General features: G+C 51.1%; 1 protein-coding gene across 1 annotated transcript in view; it reads left to right on the forward strand.

The window, feature by feature from the left end:
* The first annotated feature begins 4062 nt into the window (after window positions 1-4062).
* Window positions 4063-17040, forward strand: part of NOVA2 (NOVA alternative splicing regulator 2) — a 61283-nt gene continuing 48305 nt past the window's right edge. The window contains exon 1 of the mRNA XM_081922177.1: window positions 4063-4436. Coding sequence (XP_081778303.1) covers window positions 4214-4436 — 223 coding nt within the window. The 5' untranslated portion in view covers window positions 4063-4213. The remainder of the gene's footprint in view (window positions 4437-17040) is intronic.

Consider the following 17040-nt stretch of genomic DNA (forward strand, 5'->3'; position numbering starts at 1 on the left):
TTATTATTATTATTAGGGATTTTGCAGCGACCTGAAGCCCTGTCTTCTGACACTGGCAGCTTTTATTCCGTGATTCTTCTGGCTTCCGAAAGATACCGAGCATCACCCGTAAAAGAGCACGTTTGAAATCATGAGGGCTAGAAACCTGAGTGCTTTCTTAAGACATTAGGAAGGTAAAGTCTGTACTGGGCTGCCACATACTGGCTGCCCAGGCCTTTTCTGGGCACACTTCAAGAGGCACACAAGTGCTTTGCATCGTGATTGCTCCAGTTGACAGCAGGTGGCACTATTGTGTAGTGTTGCCACCATTAAGGGACACTCTGGTTAAAGGGCCCCGGGGCCCCTGGCTGTGGATCTCTTAAGATGGCAGAGAAATGGTGCCAAAGCCATTGGGAGTTCTCTAGGTAGACTCTGTGCTGCTGTTGACCCCTGAAGGGATAGACTGCCATGTGGCCCTGATTACAGTACAGTAGTCAAATCTGTAGGATAAATGAGGAGGGAGAAAAAGGGTCCCATCAAGAGTTGCCATCTACCAATCTATGCTTCTTGGGAGAAAAGCAATGACAAACCTAGACAGCATCTTAAAAAGCAGAGACATCACGTTGCCAACAAAGGTCCGTATAGTTAAAGCTATGGTTTTCCCAGTAGTGATGTATGGAAGTGAGAGCTGGGCCATAAAGAAGGCCGATCGCCGAAGAATGGATGCTTTTGAATTCTGGTGCTGGAGGAGACTCTTGAGAGTCCCATGGACTGCAAGAAGATCAAACGCATCCATTCTTAAGGAAATCAGCCCTGAGAGCTCACTAGAAGGACAGATCCTGAAGCTGAGGCTCCAATACTTTGGCCACCTCATGAGAAGAGAAGACTCCCTGGAAAAGACCCTGATGTTGGGAAAGATGGAGGGCACAAGGAGAAGGGGACGGCAGAGGACGAGATGGTGGGACAGTGTTCTCGAAGCTCCCAGCATGAGTTTGACCAAACTGCGGGAGGCAGTGGAAGACAGGAGGGCCTGGCGTGCTCTGGTCCAGGGGGTCACAAAGAGTTGGACACGACTAAACAACAACAACAATTTATGCAGCCCTGCACTGCAGGCTCTTCCAGCAGGAGCTCTCCAAGGTCTTACGACAGAGGCTCATTCCAGCTCCCTCACCTAAGATATTTTAAGGGGAGATGCGCTGAGACTTGGACCTAGGAGTTTTTGCAAAAGCATAACTGCTGTGAGGCCAGGGCGCCTGGCAATATAAAACCCAGTTTGCATGTTGCGGTGGATGAAAGAGCATGGGTAGGCAAACTAAGGCCCAGGGGCCAGATCCGGCCCAATCGCCTTCTAAATCCAGCCTGCGGACGGTCTGGGAATCAGTGTGTTTTTACATGAGTAGAATGCATCCTTTTATTTAAAATGCATCTCTGGGTTATTTGTGGGGCCTGCCTGGTGTTTTGACATGAGTAGAATGTGTCCTTTTATTTAATATGCATCTGTGGGTTATTTGTGGGGCATAGGATTTCGTTCAGGTCCCCTCCCCAAAAAAAATATAGTCCGGCCCCCCACAAGGTCTGAGGGACAGTGGACCGGCCCCCTGCTGGAAAAGTTTGTGACCCCTGATCAAGAGAAAGGGATGTGTGGAAAACATTGCAAACAACAACAACAAGCTGAGCCTCAGGTAGTTTGGGGATGGATGAACGTGAAAATAAAAGGCCACAAGATAAGATATAGGGTGTGTGTGTGTGTGTGTGTCACACCCATTCGATGCCCCTTTTGGCAGGCCCTGCCGGCCATGTGGCGCATTGCAAACGCATTTATGATGGCATCAACTTTGCAGATCACACATCTCCTTTTGTCAGGACGCGTGGTGCCAGATTGCGAGACCAGGCTCTCACGGGAACAACAACAACAACAACAACAACATAATTATAATTATAATAATAACAACAACTTATTATTTATACCCCGCCCATCTGGCTGGGTTTCCCCAGCCACTCTGGGCTGCTTCCAACAAAATATTAAAATACAATAACCTATTAAATATTAAAAGCTTCCCTAAACAGGGCTGCCTTCAGATGTCTTCTAAAAGTCTGGTAGTTGTTCTCTTTGACATCTGGTGGGAGGGTGTTCCACGGGGCGGGTGCCACTACCGAGAAGGCCCTCTGCCTGGTTCCCTGTAACGTGACTTCTTGCAGCGAGGGAACCACCAGAAGGCCCTTGGTGCTGGACTTGGTCCAGGCAGAATGATGGGGGTGGAGAGGCTCCTTCAGGTGTACTTCCCGAATGTGCGAAAGCTCAGTCACGGGCCCGGAGGAATGAATGGCAGTACCATTGCATGGGCTCCGAAAGGCGGGTGAGCTTCCCAATTGTGTCATTGCCCCATGGAGGGGGGGGCTGTCCCTCAGTAGGTAGTGAGGCCTTCTTTGCACGTCGGGGGGGTCCAGCCTTTCGACAACGGAAAGGGCCTTGAGTGGCAGCAGGAATTGGGGGGGGTGTCCCTGGAGAGCTAGACATTTCTTAAATACCCCCCATTTTATATCATCCCAAGGGACGCGGGTGGCGCTGTGGGCTAAACCACAGAGCCTAGGACTTGTGGATCGGAAGGTCGGTGGTTCAAATCTGCGTGACGGGGTGAGCTCCCGTTGCTCAGTCCCTGCTCCTGCCAACCTAGCAGTTCGAAAGCACCTCAAAGTGCAAGTAGATAAATAGGTACCACTCCAGCGGGAAGGTAAACAGAGTTTCTGTGCGCTGCTCTGGTTCGCCAGAAGCGGCTTTGTCATGCTGGCCACATGACCCGGAATCTGTATGCCGGCTCCCTCGGCCAATAAAGCGAGATGAGCACCGCAACCCCAGAGTCCACCACGACTGGACCTAATGGTCAGGGGTCCCTTTACCTTTAAGGAGCTCGAGGCAGCATTCCAGAAAGATTGTTCCCTTCTCTCCCCTTCCTCATAACAACCCTGCGAGGGCGGCCGATGGGGAGACAGAACTTGATGGCTGGGCCCTCTCCAGTCCTGGCTCTTAAGCCCTGCTGTTAGGTCTGATTCTGGCTCCAGGCAGCTTCTTGTGGCCCCCTGGGGGGGTGCGCCCAAGGCAGAAATCAGGGTGCAGAGATAACTCGGGGAAGGGATGGGTGGATGTGATGGAAGAGGGCAGAACCCGCCCCCTCCGTTTCCCCTTCTCCCCTTCCTTGCTCCCCTGCCCCACAGCGCGCAGCTGCCTCCTTTCCCCTCCCTTCCACCTGCTCCCCCCTCCCAGCTCTGTCAAAGCCCCCAAGGCAAAGAATAGCTCCTCTCTCTCTCTCTCTCTCTCTCTCTCTCTCTCTCTCTCTCTCTCTCTCTCTCTCTCTCTCTCTCTCTCTCTCTCTCTCTCTCTGTCCCAACCCGCCCCCCCTTCTACAAGCTTGGCCCAGCTCCTCGCAGCCAATCTGCTTGGGGGGAAGGAGGGAGGTGGGTCTCTCTCCTCCAACGTCAGGAGCTGGGTTCCTAGCTCTGCCACCGCCACCGCCTGCCGCCCAGGACAAGCGGAAAAAGAGGGATGCTGTGAAGAAGAAGCGGGCCTGGGGGGCTGCTTGCGCTTTCTCTCACTCTCTCCCCATCCCCTCAACACAAGGCGCCCTCTCCTCCTCTTCCTCTCTCTCTTTCTCTGTGCGTCCGTCCCCCCTCCAGCCTCTGCTTCTCCCCCCCCCGCCCTACTTGACCCTTTCCCCTGATTCCCCCACCCCCCCACCCAAAGGACACCTTTGGGATCTGTTTTCCAACTGGGAGCGAAGGAGAGAGGGGAACCTTCCTATTTTCCCACCGGAGCGCGCGCGCCGTCTCCAATCCTCCCCTGCTTTTTCTGGGGTGCTAGTTCCTGACTTTCTTCAGGGTTTTTGTGTGTTTTTTCTTGGCCTGAAGGGGCAGGCGGTGGGTGGGTGGGAGGGAGAGGGTCACAGAGGAAGTCAGACAGAGAGAGAGAGAAAGGACTCAGGAAAGCTGACCTGACTGCGACCCACCCACCCAAATCCATTTTGCATTCTCCTTTGTCAATTTCACCTGGCCAGCAGGTCGCAGGTCTCTTTTGCTCTGCGCTCTCCCCCCCCCCCACTTTCTGGACACACCTCCCTCCTCCTTCTCCCAACCCCCCTCCCTTAAAAAAAACCCGAGCATCCTTTCTTATCTCCCCCCCCACCTCCCCCTGCTGGAGTCTCACGGGTACCGCGGAGGGGAAGTCCTCCGCGCCCTCGGCATGAAAATGATGGCAGGAGGTTCGGTGCACCAGAACGGTATCTTCCCCTCGGCAGCTCCTCAGCAGCAGCAGCAGCAGCAGCAAGGGGGGCCCCAGCCGCAGCAGCAGCAGCCCCCCCAAGCCCCTCCGCAGTCCCACATGGATTCGGACCCTCCTGACTCTAGGAAAAGGCCGCTGGAGACCCCCACCGAAGCCATCAGCACCAAGAGGAGCAACACCGGAGGTGAGTGGACTGGGGGGGGGGAGAGGCTGGCAGCCAAGGAGGCTGCCAAGGGGCAGGAAGTCAGGGGTGACCAGGGCCTCTCCCCCCCCCAAGACATATACACACACTCCCGGTCCACTTCGCATATGTGTGCACTGCAAGCGGGGTGGTCTGGGGCGCAGGGCGGCTCTAGGGAAATCCAGGCACCAAAAAGCACCTGAGGCCTCTTCCTTCAAGCTACTTGTCTGCCGCCTCCCCCCACCCCAAAATCTGCCCTGCAAAGCAGTCCCCCTCTCCCCGTTACCTCCGGACAGCCACATATCTCCATCCTTTTTAGGCGCCTCTTCCCTTAAGCAGCCCCATCCCTCCTAATGCCAACCTGAGCCAGTTTTTGCACCTCTGCGCCAAAGCTGACCCCCCATTAAAAACACACACACCTCATGTTTGAACCCGGCTCCCTCCCCATGCCTGCCTCCACCTGTCCCTTCTGCCATTCTCCTCATCCACCTCTCCATCTTCCTTTTGTGGATTTGCCCTCTTCTCTTTATTTTCATGTGGGGGGTGTTCTTTGCCACACCCCAAAGGATGCAATTTGCTCCCCTTTTAGCTCTACCCCCCTGCAATAAAAACAGGGGGTTATCTCCTCTTTTACAACGTAGAATTCAAAAAGATGGGTGTCCTTTTCCCCAGCACAGCACTGCCTCTCTGCCCCGTAAGGTTTCCAGGGGATATGATTTAATCTGTTCTGCACCTTTATCCCCACAAACAGTCCCCCTTGTGATTTTTAAATTCTAGATTTTTACAGCCCGGCCGAGGGGATCCTTTGCAATGTGTCCCCCTCCCAACTTAGAAGGCGTGTGGGAGCGGAGTGCAGAAAATATAAGCTCCCCCTAAAAAACGCACATTTCTCTGCAAAGATTTTACTTGTCTATGCAGCTGGTTATGTCAAAATGGAGTCTGTTAGAATAACTGTCTGTTTCCAGGGAAGAGGGGAAAGGAGTGGAGATATTCCGCCCCCCCCCACCGCTCACACACATATAGACTATGGAAAACCTGTCAGCCCCCTTCCTCTCCTCCCCCCCCTTCCATGACTGTCTGCTTGAGGAAATGAAGAAGGGAAGGATGTGAAAATCTGGACTCAAAAGAGGATGCAGGCAGCTGGGTTGTTGAAAAGGACACTGTGTGATCCAGGGATTTGTGGGGCACTGAAGACAGAGGGAAAGAGGGGGGCAGAATAATGTCAATAGAGTATTGGGGGGGGGGAGAGAAAGAGAGAAGATTCAGGAATTGTGAGCATTTCTTGATATATATTTTTTAAAAAATAATATGTGCGCAAAAGGGCTTTGAAAATGCAAATGATCATTCCTGGCGCCTGAATTTCGGTTGACACTAAAGCTGTGTAAAAATAGGGATTTGCAAAGCGCCTCTCCGTGTCTCTCTTTGACTCACCCATCTGGGCTCCTTTTGTGGAGGACGACTTCACTTATTCTGCTCTTTCTGAGCCGATAGCAGTAGCTGCGTGTCGGCTCTGTGCCTGCTGGACTCTTTTAAGTATCATCATCATCCTCATTATTATTATTTATTATCTACTAATAATTGGACCTGGTTCCGTTTTTATTGCTTGCGCGTTGATGAACGTATGAAGGCGTGCGCTCTCTCTCTCTCACTCACACTCACACACACAATCACCCTCCAGATGTAATTAACATTTCGAGATGCTTTTGAGCTTCAGCGTTAGGGCAAGAAGCAATAAATATTGCGTCTGAAAGAGCCCCGGGGTCCTCTGGGGAAATCGACCTCCTTTATGACAGCGTCGCTGATGGGACTAATGGAGCAACTGGAATAAATAAAATGGGGAAAGGCGCGCGGGGGGGGGGGTCCGGACTTATTGTTTTCTCTGTGTGTGTTTCATGTTTAAGAAAGAAGGAATTGGGGGGTGTGGAGAGGAGAAGGTGAGCAAAAAAGGATGAAGATCTGGCGATATTCTAAGCATGCCTTCGTAGGCGGGCTGCGTTGGAGGAGGAGGAGGCGATGGGGAAATCGCTTGGCCGGTGGGGGGGTTGCAGCAGGAGCCTGACAGCCACATATTTCAGGCTGGCGCCTTGGCTGCCTTGCCGCCCCCCCCACCGCACCCCTTTGCCAGCCAATCCCACCTTTGCTGCTTAGGGTGCCGCGTTTTATTTTCCCTTTCCAAGCGGTGCCCCCTACCTCTCCGTTTGGGGTTCGCTGCCCGTGATGGATTTGGGGAAGGAGGAGGAGGGGGGGGGAAGAAGGAGAAGCATTGATGGCATTGCAGGGGGAGTGGGGTGGGGAGGAGTGTGACGGAGATGGAGGGGGACGCCTTAGTGGTACCTAGTGTGCATCGCCAAAGGACACCGATTGCCGAGGAAATGCGCAAGAGCGAAAGTCACGCAGGCCTGGCGGCGGCGGCGGCAGCCCAGCCGGGAGGTTAGCAAAGCGCCTGAATGCTGGGGTGGCAGCTTGTGTGTGCATGTGTGTGTGTGTGCATGCGTGTGCGCCTCGGTGTGCCACATCTCACGCGCGGGTGAAGGTCAAACTGAGTGGGCTGTTTCGTCCTTACAAAGTTTGGGTGTTTGATTTGCAGCCTGAGCATCCTGGAGGATGGAGAGGGGAGCATGTACCCAGCAATTCTTGCGCCTATGATCTGATTCATCCCTGCTCCTGATGGGGGAACAGGCAGGTTTTATGGAGTCCTTGGAGACTTCCAGAGACCAGGATGTCCCCTCCGAGCTCTTCTGGTGAAGCCCAGGCCTTCCCAGCTGTGGGGACGTCACCAGCCGGACTGGGCTGGCCGGCCTCTGGCTGCAGGCCTTTGTGACACACTGGACGGGTTCCCCCAGGCCTGCTTGGGTGGCTGAGAAGGGTGCCAGGCCTTAGAGGACAGGGTTTAGGGCATGATGAGGCCTAGCGGCATGCAGAAGCGTTTTCTGCCGCAACTGTTATGCGTGGCACTCTAGACAGAGCTTTCCAGCCCTGGCTTGCGATGGGCCGTGCCAGAGGTCAAGGTTAGGGCTTGGGGCACGAGTTCGGTTCCTGCTGTCCCTGGGTGACCTTGGCAGGGAGGGTGGGTGGGTGGTGGTCAATGCGTTTCTCCTTCGCGCTGGCAAAAGCTCCGCGTTCTGAGCGCCGAGCACAAAATGGGTTACGACAGCCTGATGGAGCAGGGAGGCGCGTTGCCTGTCGTGTCCCCTCCCCCCCAAAAAATTGGTTGCAAAAAAAGCTCCTTCCCATCCCATGCTCTCAGCGGTGCTGCTCCGAGACCCATTTTCTGAGACCAAAGACCCAAAGGGGTTCTGGGCCTTTTTTCCCAGGGGTGGGTCTGTGGCAATTTGGAACTGGAATTGAGAGTTGGGTGGGGAGTGGGCCAATGCCCTCAGGTCTATGAGCACAAGGGAGAGACACCTGTTCGAGTTGGGTGTCAGAAACCCGGGGAAGTGGGTGCTCTTGGCAACCCCACAGCAAGTGGGAAAACAAAGCTTAGCGAACCTGGCTCAGCTCAAAACCCAAAACCCAAACATCTTAAAGGACCGTAAACAAATGAAGCACACAGGTCGGTGGGAGCTCTCCAGCATTTTGCACTGAGCTATTTATTGAGCGGGACATGGGTGGTGCTGTGGGTTAAACCACAGAGCCTAGGATTTGCCGATCAGAAGGTCGGCGGTTCGAATCCCCGCAATGGGGTGAGCTCCCGCTGCTCGGTCCCTGCTCCTAGCAGTTCGAAAGCACGTCAAAGTGCAAGTAGATAAATAGGTACCACTCCAGCAGGAAGGTAAACGGCATTTCCGTGTGCTGCTCTGGTTTGCCAGAAGCGGCTTAGTCATGCTGGCCACATGACCTGGAAGCTGTACGGCGGCTCCCTCGGCCAGTAAAGCGAGATGAGCGCCGCAACCCCAGAAGTCAGCCACTACTGGACCTAATGGTCAGGGGTCCCTTTACCTTTACCTTATTTATTGAGCGTTAATGCTGACTGGTTTGCAGGGGGGTTAGACAAAGCAGAGTCAAAGCAAGTGTCATATCCCACACGTCTATCCCAGCGCAATTTCCCCGTTGCTTTTTATATAACATGAGGTCTGATCCTTTGTGAAAGCAGGTTTGTTGCTCAAGAGCCACCGGTCAACTGTCATTGCGCAACCTGAATGTGTCATTATGTGATTGAATCCCGACCCCAAAACAGCGACTGTCTGGAAGCCCCTTTGGTTTCACTTGTCTGTCTGCCTCCCGATTGCATGGTTGGGCAATGGGAGGGTTATACACCATGCAATCTGTTCTGGGCTCTTACAGAACAAGTTCAGTCCCTTGAGGCCAAAGCAGCTGACCCTGAAAAGCAAAGATGTATGTTGATAAAATCTTCAGGGTTGTGGCACATAGAATCCTAGAACTGTAGAGTTGGAAGGGACCACCAGGGTCATCTAGTCCAACCCCCTGAAATGCAGGAATCTTTTACTCAATGTGGGGCTCAAACCCACAACGTTGAGATTAAGAACCTCATGCTCTACCAACTGAGCACTGTGTAGTGGTTAGAGCAGGGGTCAGCAAAGTTTTTCAGCAGGGGGCCCGTCCACTGTCCCTCAGACATTGTGGGGGGCCGGACTATATTTTGGAAAATAAAAATGAGCGAATTCCTATGCCCCACAAATAACCCAGAGATGCGTATGAAATAAAAGTAAACTTTCTACTCATGTAAAAACACCAGGCAGGTCCCACAAATAACCCAGAGATGCATTTTAGATAAAAGGACACATTCCACTCATGTAAAAAACACGCTGATTCCCGGACCATCCGTGGGCCGGATTTGGAAGGCGATTGGGCCGGATCCGGCCCCCAGGGCCTTAGTTTGCCTACCCATGGGTTAGAGTGTCGGAATAGGACCTGGGAGATCAGAGTTCAAATCCCCTGAAATTCACAGAACATGGCCTTGGGGGCCATTCGCTGCTTCTCAACCTAGCCTACCTCACAGGGTTGTTGTGTAGATTAATGAGGAGAGGGAGAACCATGTCTGCTTCTCTGAGGAAATAAATAAAAAGTCAATTTGACCAAGGAATCAATAAGTTTGGCTCCCAGCAGCTCCTCTGCTGGGTCATGGGATGAGCGTCTTTGGAAAGGAGGGTCTGAGTGAGGCAGAGTGGGAAAACCAGAAACCTTTCTCCTGTTCAGATGAACTAAACTGTAAGTGGTGGAACAGGGCTGAGATTTTATGATTAAGACCACCCTTCCCCAACCTGGTGCCCCCCAGGCAGGTGCTTTGGGCTATGGGTATCTGGCACTAGTTTGGAGAAGTAAAGAATACCAGGAGACATGGTGGCAAAGGCTGCCAAGATGTTTTGTTCAGCAGTGGGATGCTCAAACTGGAGGAGTGCAGCAAAAGCGTGGCACTTTATAGCAGGCGACAGCAGGGGATTGGCTGTTTGGGGTCACGTGATTCCCAGCCTCCCCCAGGGGGTTTTCCGGGCTGTGTTAGCATCGCAGTTTGAGGTGCTTGCCGTTTCCTCCTCCATTTAGTGGAGTCTCAGCGCCCAAAGTCTGGGGCTCCTTTGGCAGACCCAGTTTTGGAAATGAAAAGATGCATGCGGCTGAGGAAAGCAATGGCTCAAGCAGTGCATTGTGGGTATGCTAGCTTCTTAGCCAATCAGGACTCAGCTGCTGTTGGCCATCTATGGAGTCTTGCTCATCCAACCCTAGGCTTTACCTCGGGGGCAATGGGACGGGGGATTTCTTGGACTCTGGCTGTTGATAATGTGGGACATTAAAATAAAAACAGAAAAAGAGTGGTTCTACAATAATCTGGGAGGATCTGAGAAGGGAGGAAAGAATCATCTCATTACCATTTACTATTAAACTATGTGATGACTTGTGGACCATTTGCCCCCACCCCAGACTGTTTCCCTAGCCAAAAAGCTGTCCCTCAACTTCTACTGCTCCAGAGATTTTGGCAAAGATCAAGTGTAGTTTTGGAAATGAAGCCGCGAGTGCGTGGGGAAATTTGGTCCTGGGGAGGCAAGCTGCACGTTTCCGAGCACATTTCAAAGTGTTGGTGCTGACCTTTAAAGCCCTAAATGGCCTCAAAGACCCAGTATACCTGAAGGAGCGTCTCCACCCCCATTGTTCTGCCCAAACACTGAGGTCAAGCTCCTAGGGCCTTCTGGCGGTCCCCTCACTGCGAGAAGCCAAGTTACAGGGAACCAGGCAGAGGGCCTTCTCGGTGGTGGCACCCGCCCTGTGGAACGCCCTCCCACCAGATGTCAAGGAAATAAACAACTATCTGGCTTTTAGAAGACATCTGAAGGCAGCCCTGCTTATGGAAGCTTTTAATGTATGATGGACTACTGTATTTTAATATTTTGTTGGAAGCTGCCCAGAGTGTCTGGGGAAACCCAGCCAGATGGGCGGGGTATAAATAATACATTATTATTATTATTATTATTATTATTATTATTATTATTATTATTTAGTTTGTGGGCTGTGTCTTGCATTTGAAAATAAGCATTTGGGTGGAGCCGTGTACCATCTTGGCTGAAGCCCTGGGTAAAGTGTACGGGACTGTGTGACTCTCCAGGAAAGAGCTATTATGGTTGTGAGAGATAATGAAAAGGTACAGGAAAAGGCAAACAAAGTTATCAAGGTGCTCCCAACCCCAACCAAGTTTGGAAACTTCAGCTAGTGCAGAATTCAGCGGCCAGGTTGCTGGTCCGACTGCACTGGCTACCAATTAGTTTCCGAGCCCAATTCAAAGTGCTGGTTTTGACCTACAAAGCCTTAAACGGCTCAGGACCGCAATACCTCAAGGACTGCCTCTTTCCATATGAACCTCCCCGAACCCTGAACTCATCTTCTGAGGCCCTCCTTCGCATGCCTCCTCCGTGAGAGGTCCAGAGAATGGCAACACAAGAACAGGGCCTTCTCTGCAGTGGCTCCCTGTCTGTGGAATGCTCTCCCCAGGGAAGTTCGCCTGGCGCCTTCATTATACACCTTTAGGTGCCAGGCAAGAACGTTCCTTTTTAAGCCGGCCTTTGGTTGATCTGATTTACAGCCTTTTAAAATGTGGTTTTTGCGGTGGTTGGGCTAATGGGTTGTTTTTATTTTTGTTATGTATTTTGTGGTTTTATATCTTCATTTTATTCTGTGAACTGCCCTGAGACCCTTGGGTATAAGGTGGTATATAATTCAATAAATAATAATAATAAAACCTCTTAGACAAGGGAGGGGGAAGCTGTGGTCCAGCAGATATCCTTTCAGCCCCTCCCAGCACAATGAAGGATCATGGGAGTTATAGTCCGACATCATCTACAGCCCCACAGATTCTCCATCTCTGTCCTAGAGTCATCGCCATGGGGTACCCTGTAAAGTTCTGTGGCCCTTGATGGCACCCTTTTCCTGAATTTTCAGCAGTCTTTTTTAAAAAAACTGAACTGAAGTTTATAAGTCCTCCTTAGGGAGCTTTAAGGAGATTTTTTGAGGCAGAATTTTAAGAAGAAATCTTGCTCTCGCCTTCCTGGGTTCTGGCTATTGAACTCCAAAGATGAGGATTAAGCAGTTTATTTTTTAAATTTTTATTAAAATGCATTTCCCCCCAATAATAACATTTAAATTAAAGTTAATTTAACGCCCTCCCATCAGATGTCAAAGCGATAAACAACTACCTGACATTCAGAAGACATCTTAAGGCAGCCCTGTTCGGGGAAGTTTTTAATGTGTGACATTTTAGTGTATTTTTGGTCTCTGTGGAAGCCGCCCAGAGTGGCTGGGGAAACCCAGCCAGATGGGCGGGGTACAAATAAATTATTATTATTATTATTATTATTATTATTATTATTATTATTATTATTATTATTATTATTCAGGCCCACTGCCACCCAACCTCGTTGCATCTCTCTGCTTTTTAATGTAACCTGTTGCCCGGAACTTCTTTTGTAGAAGGGGACAGTCAACCTGAGCTCTCCTCCCTCCCCAAGGAGGAAGAGACTTCCCCAGATCAAATCCTTTCCTGTCCAGAGAGAGGCAGCTTTTCCTATTTAATCTCGCCGCCCCGTCTACCCTGCCTGCCACGATCACGTATTAGCGGGAGGGTGGCAGTGGAACCGGGGGCGAGGAAAAAAATAAAGAGGCTGCGATACTTGGCTCGTTGTTGATCTCAGGATTTGCAGTTGCAGATCAGAGGCCTTGCAGCGGTTTGCAGCTGTTCCGCGAAAGGCTTTGCTTTTTTGGAGGGGGGGAGGGGGGGAGACAATAATCATTTTAGCTTAGACGTAACCAATCTGGGGCTAAGCAATTCTACTCGCCGCCCCCTCTCTGTGTCAGCCGCATCATTCTCAATTCCAGAGGCTCAGCTGCCATCAGATCAGATGGGAGAGCGGTAGAGGCAGGATTGAACCTGACCTACTTTTGCAAACCGGAGGGAGAGCGCGTTGACCCAGGAACTCCCGAAAGGCCACCTCTGCAGCTCCCAGTCGACGCTCACCTGCTCCTCTGCTGCCCACGTCGTACTAATTTCCCCACCGTTTATCTAAACATCTTTTCTCTCCCTCCCGTCTCTAGTTTTTTTAAAAAGGGGTCTCAGCAGGAGGGCAGGGGAAGGCTCCTTAACCCAACTTGGTGCCATTGAGGTGTTTTGGGTGCCCTCGCAGACTGTCGCTGTTTAAGCTGGGATTCAGACACAAACCAGGCACGTTGCGCTCTTGGCATTGATTTGGAGCTCTTCTGCAACAAACCTGCTCCGCTCCGCTTTTTGCTGTAAGGAAAGTGATGGAGCAATGTCCTGGAAAGTACAGGGTAACATTTGCTTTGGTGCAGTGCCATCGAACTTCCCCGCAGGCGAGTCGGAACGAGGGTTCAGTAAATCGCCAATCTCCCTGCAAACCAAAAAGGATGAATGCTCAGTGAAGAGGTCACCTGGAAGTGACCTTGGACTACAAATCCCACCAGACCCTGTAGATTATGGGAGTTGTATTCCAGAACTTCTGAAGGGTAGCAGGTAGGCATAGGCAAAGGCCTTGATCCTTAGACGCTCCCACCATCAGTAGGGGGCCAGAGGGACCAGGGATCTGACTCACTACACAAGGCACCTTCAAGTGCTCATGTGTAATAATAATAATAATAATAATAATAATAATAATAATAAGTCCATCTGGCGGCTTCCAGCAGGATATTAGAAACACAATAAAACATCAAACATGGAAACTTCTCTAAACAGGGCTGCCTTCAGATGTCTTCTAAAAGCCAGATAGTTGTTTATTTCCTTGACATCTGATGGGAGGGCGTTCCACAGGGTGGGTGCCACCACCAAGAAGTCCCTCTGCCTGGTTCCCTGTAACCTCACTTCTCGCAGTGAGGGAACCGCCAGAAGGCCCCCGGCACTGGACCTCAGTGTCCCGGCTGAACGATGGGGGTGGAGACGCTCCTTCAGGTATACTGGGCTGAGGCTGTTTAGGTCTTTAAATGTCAGCACCTTTAAAGGCTCAAAAAAAATATGTCCCAAAATGATTATTCTGAGAGAAAATGCGTAACAAAATGAATGTTTTGGAGCAAATTGCCTACAGAAATATGAATTTTCACGCATTTGAAGAACAGTTGCAGTATGGTGTAGAAACAGGGAAGGACAAACTTAGGAATGTTGTTGTCATATAGTCGTGTCCGACTCTTCGTGACCCCCTGGACCAGAGCACGCCAGGCACTCGTGTCTTCCACTGCCTCCCGCAGTTGGGTCAGACTCATGCTGGGAGCTTCGAGAACACTGTCCCACCATCTGGTCCTCCATCATCCGCTTCTTCTTCTCCTTTCCTAACATCAGAGTCTTTCCCGGGGAGTCTTCACTTCTCATGAGGTGGCCAAAGTATTGGAGCCTCAGCTTCAGGATCTGTCCTTCCAGTGAGCACTCAGGGCTGATTTCCTTCCGAATGGAGAGGTTTGATCTTCTTGCAGTCCATGGGACTCTCAAGAGTCTCCTCCAGCACCAGAATTCAAAAGCATCCATTCTTCGCCGATCAGCCTTCTTTATGGTCCAGCTCTCACTTCCATACATCAATACAGTGGTATCTTGGGTTAATAACTTAATTCATTCTGGAGGTCCGTTCTTAACCTGAAACTGTTCTTAACCTGAAGCACCACTTTAGCTAATGGGGCCTCCTTCTGCCGCCACCACGTGATTTCTGTTCTCATCCTGAAGCAAAGTTCTTAACCCGAGGTACTATTTCTGGGTTAGCGGAGTCTGTAACCTGAAGCGTCTGTAACCTGAAGCTCCTCTAACCCCAGGTACCACTGTACTTAGGAATAAACACTTGCAAAACTGGCACAGACTGGACATGAAACTCCCATCTCACCCTCACGAGCCAGTTTAGACCTTAGATCTTGCCTCTCGCCCGACTGACAGCGGGTCTCTCCACTGTCTGAGGTTTTCTGCAGTTGCGCTCTTTGGGCCTTTATGTGACGATGACAGGAACTGGATCTGGGACCCTCAGCAAGCAGAGCCAAAGCTCTGCCACTGAGCTAAATCGCCTGCCTCAATTTCTGAGCATCAGCGGCTGATCACAACCAGACAACCAGATGCCCCTGGAAAGGCTTGCAAGCAGGACCTGAGCATAACAGCACTCTCCCCTCCTGCTGTTTCTGGCGACTGGTATTTAGAGACGCTCTACATTCCACACTGTAAATACATAGGAAGTACACTGAAGCTATTGGGTCAGGCCATTGGTTCATCACTGGACTGGGTGTTCATCAGTATGCGGATGTCATTTTGGACTCACAGCTGTCCATGGAGGCACGGGTCAATTCTGTATCCAGGGCAGCTGTCTACCAGCTCCATTTGGTACGCAGGCTGAGACCCTACCTGCCCACAGACTGTCTCCTCAGAGTGGTGCATTCTCTAGTTATCTCCCGCTTGGACTACTGCAACGCGGTCTACGTGGAGCTACCTTTGAAGGTGACCCGGAAACTGCAATTAATCCAGAATGTGGCAGCTAGACTGGTGACTGGGAGTGGCTGCCAGGACCACATAACACCGGTTCTGAGAGATCTGCATTGGCTCCCAGTATGTTTCCAAGCACGATTCAAAGCGTTGGTGCTGACCTTTAAAGCCCTAAACGGCCTCGGTCCTGTATACCTGAAGGAGCGTCTCCACCCCCATCGTTCTGCCTGGACACTGAGATCCAGCGCCGAGGGCCTTCTGGCGGTTCCCTCATTGTGAGAAGTGAGGCTACAGGGAACCAGACAGAGGGCCTTCTCGGTAGTGGCACCCACGCTGTGGAATGCCCTCCCATCAGATGTCAAAGAGATAAACAACTTTCTGACATTCAGAAGACATCTTAAGGCAGGGAAGTTTTTAATATGTAACGCTGTAGTGTTTTAACACTTGATTGGGAGCCGCCCAGAGTGGCTGGGGAAACTCAGCCAGATGGGTGAGGTATAAATAATAAATTATTATTATTATTATTATTATTATTATTATTATCATCATCATCATCATCTAGCCTAGCAGTGTCTACATGGACCAGCAGCAGATGTCCAGGGTTTCAAGTTGGGAATCTTATCCCAGCCCTACCTGGGGACGGAATAAGCTGCTCCTCCAGTTCCCTTGTGACACAGAGTTAAATGCGGAGCCATACCTGGCAGGTGGATCTTGTGCCAGACAGGCTGATCTTGCAGCTGAGGAGTCTGGCTGTTATGTACTGAGTGGAATAGGATCCAAAATGTAGCAGTCTGATTGGTCCTAGAACAATAGGATTCAGAATGTAGCAGTCTGATTGGTCCTAGAACAATAGGGTCCAGAATGCAGCCGTCTGATTGGTCCACAGGAGCCACCCAATCCAGCTCCAGGTGGAAGTGAATCCGCAGCCTGATTGGCCTACAGGTGAATCCCGGAATTAGCCAATCACGTTGGGCCCATTGTGTAAATAATGTATATATAGCAGACATTTTGGGGGAACTTCCATTCCTCCTCACCACTATGAGCTGAATAAAGAGCATGAAATCCACTCTCGACTCCGAGTATATTTCACTGGCCCTCGCCACGTGTGAAATGTTGGCCTTGGAGTCTTGGGTTCAGATCTGTGATTTAGGCACATGGCAGGTTGGATTTAATTTGCTGTTGGTGTGCTGGTTTCTCCCCCCCCCCCCCATTTTCATTTTAATGGTAGGCTTCACATTCAGCCTTTCTGCTGCTCCCAATTTAAGCACCGGGTGTTTTGCTACACATATGTTGAGCGTTCGACAGTGACGTTTTTGAATGGCCTGTGGTTCGAGATGGGAGCTGCTTGGCCCTGGAACTGGGGGCTAAGCTTGATCTCCCCCCTTCCAGATACAGCTTCCTTTTCCTGATCTGCATGGTCACCCTATTTTTATTGTCAGTACTTATGCGCCCTCGCCTTACCGCTGGCCCTGGTCTGGCACTGTCAGTGGCTCTGTTTTGCCCGTCTGTAAAATGGGTATTATAAGGCTTTGCCTAACAGAATTAAGCCTGGTGAACTTTCATCTTTTGAGAAACAGTGAGATGAATGGTTGAGGCTTGTCTTGGAAACCCTGCTCCAAAGCTGCAGTACAGGTGTGTCTAACACACCCAGCCTGGGGACCATATCTGGCCCCACCAAGACCCCACTGATTTTGCTGCCAGCAGTAA

Source organism: Podarcis melisellensis (assembly GCF_964234715.1).
Source record: "Podarcis melisellensis genome assembly, chromosome: 8".
NCBI classification, from domain to species: domain Eukaryota; kingdom Metazoa; phylum Chordata; class Lepidosauria; order Squamata; family Lacertidae; genus Podarcis; species Podarcis melisellensis.